The sequence below is a fragment of the Galeopterus variegatus genome, unplaced genomic scaffold, assembly GCF_000696425.1.
Source record: "Galeopterus variegatus unplaced genomic scaffold, G_variegatus-3.0.2 Scaffold10328, whole genome shotgun sequence".
In the NCBI taxonomy this organism is placed as follows: Eukaryota; Metazoa; Chordata; class Mammalia; order Dermoptera; family Cynocephalidae; genus Galeopterus; species Galeopterus variegatus.
The window spans coordinates 64,875-69,623 of record NW_007736439.1 but is presented as its reverse complement, the minus strand read 5'-3'; the positions used below and the strand labels follow the sequence as shown (position 1 = coordinate 69,623).

At 38.3% G+C, this 4,749-nt stretch overlaps 1 protein-coding gene across 1 annotated transcript in view; it reads right to left on the bottom strand.

Moving 5' to 3' along the window:
- Positions 1 to 214: 214 nt before the first annotated feature.
- LOC103609940 (matrix metalloproteinase-27-like) overlaps positions 215 to 4,749 on the bottom strand; it is an 11,587-nt gene continuing 7,052 nt past the window's right edge. The window contains exons 5-8 of the mRNA XM_008594198.1: positions 3,780 to 3,929; positions 2,824 to 2,983; positions 1,409 to 1,512; positions 215 to 456 (exon numbers count right to left, since the gene is read on the bottom strand). Of these exons, the coding sequence (XP_008592420.1) occupies positions 215 to 456; positions 1,409 to 1,512; positions 2,824 to 2,983; positions 3,780 to 3,929 (656 nt within the window). The remainder of the gene's footprint in view (positions 457 to 1,408; positions 1,513 to 2,823; positions 2,984 to 3,779; positions 3,930 to 4,749) is intronic.

The window sequence follows — 4,749 nt, the reverse complement described above, 5'->3', positions numbered from 1 at the left end:
AAATCTACAAAGCATGAAATAGGCTTAAAACACAGTCAGAGATTTTGTTTATACATAATAACTTCCTATTAAAAGAATCAGGCAGCTCAGAATGGCTGTTGAATCTTTACCCAGTAGGACTGGCAACCTGATGTTAAAGATTGGTTTTGTTTTACCCTGAGGCAGAGTTCAGATGAAAAGTCCTCTTGAAGTTTGTTTTAAGTCTATGAATTTATTAATAACTATAAAATTTTTTCAGCAGATTAACGATACTAAAAATAAGCAAACTTAAACTCTTATGATACAATATCTCCACTCCTCCTGAATGTACTTTTTCCTTGTTAATACTAAAATCAAATGATGAGTTAAATGGTCCTTTACACTGAAACCAAGTATTGGTTCTTGTTATTCGGGTAATGTTCTTTGCCTTAATGTCATATTCGAATTGCTTTGATCCACGGGAGAAATAGAAGAATCCTAGAGACAGAGAATCATGATTAAATATCTTGCATAACTACATAATGGTTTCATACTTTTTAATTTTATGAATATAGAATAAAATAAATTAACGTTATGGAGAGCAAAGAGACTTGCAGAATTACGTGGATAGGTTTTACTTTTTTACTGTCATGTAGGAAATCTTGTTATTTTTATTTTCCTGAGGATGAAGCCAAGGTATGAAGTATGAGTTTCAAGAGACTTATTACCTTTCTGGCAGACTGTGGTCTATACCAGAGGTTCTCAAACTGGGTTTCAACAAAGTGTCTCAGTGAGGGGGAGACAAAAGCCCCTGCGGGTATCGCTTTGGGCCATACATCCTCATTCTCTTAGAGCTGTTCTACTTTTATCTGTTTTAGGTTTTGAGGATATGTGTTAGATATTATTGTGATATTAGATTGTGTCACTCAACATTTTTAGACTCCTGATTATTTCATGGTCTAGGTGGTTGTCTTTGAAAGTATAGTAGTTGGACTGTGTGCATTAAATTGCCTGAGGTTCTTTTAAAACTACAGATTCCTGAGTCTCACCCACAATCCTACTGTTTCAGATACTTTGAAATTTGTAGTTTTCATACATGACTCCCACGCTATGTATATTAAACTACATACATTAGAGTTTCAGAATCATTGTTCAGTTCATGTGCTTAGACATTTTTCACACTTTGGGAGGTGTCTGTTAGGGGATCTCTTGGTTCAATAATGAGTAAAACTAATTTTGGTTCTTTTTACATAGATTTGAAATAATATAACAGAGAGTATAATTCAGGACTTACTGATTCAGTTTGTGATAATGCCTGCAGTGTTAATGTTTATTATTTTATGTATTTAAGAGTAGAATTACATTAAAATCAAAACTTTGAAGTTTTTGTGACTTCTTTCAGTCAATGCAGTCTCCCAAGTATCCTAATAGTTTATGCTTTGACATTCACCTTTATACTGGAAAGCAGCATCAACACGGAGACCAATTCCTGGAAAGTGTTTTACCACCCTCTGTGGGTAACTTTTGTCCATGGTTTGGGTAATCTCGTCATACCTGCATACATGGGTTTAAAAGGTTTTGAGTGGATGTTTGTTTCAGGGAGCTTAATTCTTCTACTGCCCAACTTAGAGTCAAGCAGAGATGTGGGGGGTAAGTAGGCTTAGTAGAGAACTAATTGGATCAATAATAAAAAATATCAACACCTGTAACCAGCACAGTGACGACCACCGAACCACCGCAGGAAGCACCCTGGGCTCTCCTGAGCCAGGGCAGTGGGGGGCCTTGGGCCTTGGCCATGCCCCCCCAACACCTGCAACCAGCCCAGCAATGACCACCGAGCTGCTGCAAGAAGCTCCCTGTGTTCCTGAGCTGGGATGGTGGGGGGCAAGGGCTTCAGCCACACCCCTTGACATCTGCATCCAGCCCAGCAATGACTAAGCCACCACTGGAAGACCCCTGGTCTCCCCTGAAGGGATGAGGGGGGTGTCACAGGCCTCAACCCTACCCCTCCTCCTTCCTCCTCTCCCGCCCTATTTGCTTCACATCCAGCCCAGCCACCACTGGAAGCCCCCTGGTCTCCCCTGCAGGGATGAGGGGGTGTCACAGGCCTCAACCCTACCCCTCCTCCTTCCTCCTCTCCCGCCCTATTTGCTTCCTCCTTTCCCACTCCCCTTCCTCCCCAACTGCTCCACAATGACATCATAGAATGTAAAAAATAATAAATAAATAAACTAAAAAAAATATGGTAAAGATTATGTTTGGTTGAATCATTTTTAGCATCTTGAAAACAAATGATAAGAGGAAAAGGTTACATCATTTGTTAGATTGATGCTATTCTGAGGAATTGTTAAATCAAACTGAGGGCTCAACTTAAAGCTTTTATAAATTTTGATTGGATATGTTTGTGTTGTTGGCAATTAGTAGGCATCACCAGCTTTATTATTTTATCTTATCTTTATTTATTTATTTATTTTATTATTATTATTTTTTTTCCTTTTTGTCTTTTTTCGTGACTGGCAACGGATTGCAACCCTCGGTGTTGCGCCCGCACCTCGCTCAGCCAGTGAGCGGCCGGTCTGTATGTGGGATCCAAGCCCTCGGCGGGAGCGCCGCCGTGCTCCCAAGTGGCGCACTGTAGCAGTGCGCCACCGGGCCGGCCCCATCTTTATTTTTTAAGTTGGAGAAAGATCACTGGACTAATTGAAATATCTTTGGTTTGGTCCATGTCCTCCACCAGTAATTGCCTTTGACATAATTCACTTTAAGAAGACTACAGATTCATCTTATTTTTGTCTGTGTCAAAGTTATGCTATTGTGGATATTTTCTGCCATAATAAAATGAAGGGTCAATTGTCTTAAACTTACCTCCAGCACCAAATGCCCACAAAAAAGTAGGTTTTTCTCGTGTTTTGGTCACAGACAGCTGCATCAATTTTCTTTACGGATCTTGGAAAGCCAAGTATATGAATGGATTTGGGATAATCTGGCAGAACAGCATATCCTCTGATCATCCAGAAATTTTCATCTAGGAAGAGAGAAAATGATTATCTTCTGATCTGTTTCCTAGAGAGAGAGATAGATGTCTTAAAAAGCTCAAAAATAATTATATGACTGGAAACCTCAGCTTCGGTGCTTAGAGATTTAGTAATCTTATGTCTTCATTTATTCTTATCACTTTCTTTAGCTGCTTATATAAATAATATTACACAAATAATATATGACTGTAGTCAATAATGAGCATACCCTTGCAAGTTGGTTTCAGTGTACTGATTGCTTTTAATTGGCTAACTCTGTCATAACTATCAAGTATGTTTGTACATGTTCTAAATCTCAGCCCCCATATAAAAAGTATGGTTGCTGGGTTAAATATAAGATACCAGTAAAATTTGAATTTTAAATAAACAATGACAAATTTTTGATATAAGCATATCCAAAATATTGCAAGGAGAATACATATACTAAAAATTATTTGTTGTGTATCTAAAACTCAATTGCATCCTATATTCTTATTTGCCAAATATGGCAACCCTAGTAAGAAGGGAATATAAAACAGATAGATTACTTTTATTTGGCAGAAAAAAAAAGACTTTTTTACTTTTAATCATAAAAACTTCTTTTAGTCCCTGTGCAATTGGGATTGTGTTTATCTTCACAGCCACAGAGAATCCCTGGATAGTTATTCTTTATGACGGGAACCTAAGATCAGGGCAGAAGCTCTGTCCATTTGGTTCATGCATGAAGATTATATTCTTTAACCAAAATACCCACTGGCCAGTTCAGGCCTCCAGAAGGAGAAGAGGAATCATGATGGGCAAGGTTACCTTTAAAAATCAGGATCTTATCTTTGGGGTTCTCATAGGCAGCTTGAAGGTCAGCTGGCAGCAATGGCCAGAATGAAGCAATTAATTCAAATTCAACGTTGGCGATATCATAATAGGTCCTCCACAGGTGCCTGTGTTGAATAAAAACCACTTTTACACACGCACCCTATATATCTATGTCAATGAAAACGTTGCAGTCTTATTAGGCTTGCCTTTTATCTAATTGGTTGGTATTTTACTCAAATAGTTTAGAGAATGAGAACATTTTCTCCCAGCAAATTTAGGTGGTTGTGAGTTACTATACCACCAAGGTCAGGACATGCCTTTGTGCCCACTCTCTTGGGTACTTAGAGTGGTAACTATTCATGGAAATCTTATACATAGTTCTGAGTGCTCAGTGGTTTCATTTTTGCCAAGCATTCTAAACCACCTCCAAGCACCTGAGAAGACCTTTTTGATGTTGCTGTTTGCTGGAATAAAAAAATGTTATCATTGGCATGCCAAAGTATTTCCTCAGAGTTTCTCTTCTGGTTCTAAATTTTTGAGTTTATGCATAAGACTTGAAAAGTCTTTACGTCTCATTTCCCACCCCTTACAGGCAGTCCTTTTTGATATCCATGACAGGTGGTCTTTCAGCCTCTGTTGGTCAGAGCGTGGTAGTGATAACATTCAATTATGGTGCTATATTGTTGGGGATGGAAGTTGTCTGACTTTAAGTATTCTTTCCTTTTGCCCCTATATCCTTGTCAGATAATGTATGTCCTGATACTTTGCTCTGAAAATATAGTCATGGTATACATAACTGGCACACCATGATGCAATTTAAAGTCCAATAAGTTATATGCAGTGAGAGAAGAGATTTCCTACTACAGGTAATACTTTGTTGATGCAAAATTAAGACATGGTCAATGGTGTGCTGATACCTGATTTTTAGCACTTTCTGATTTCCAAGATATAAACATTCCAACCA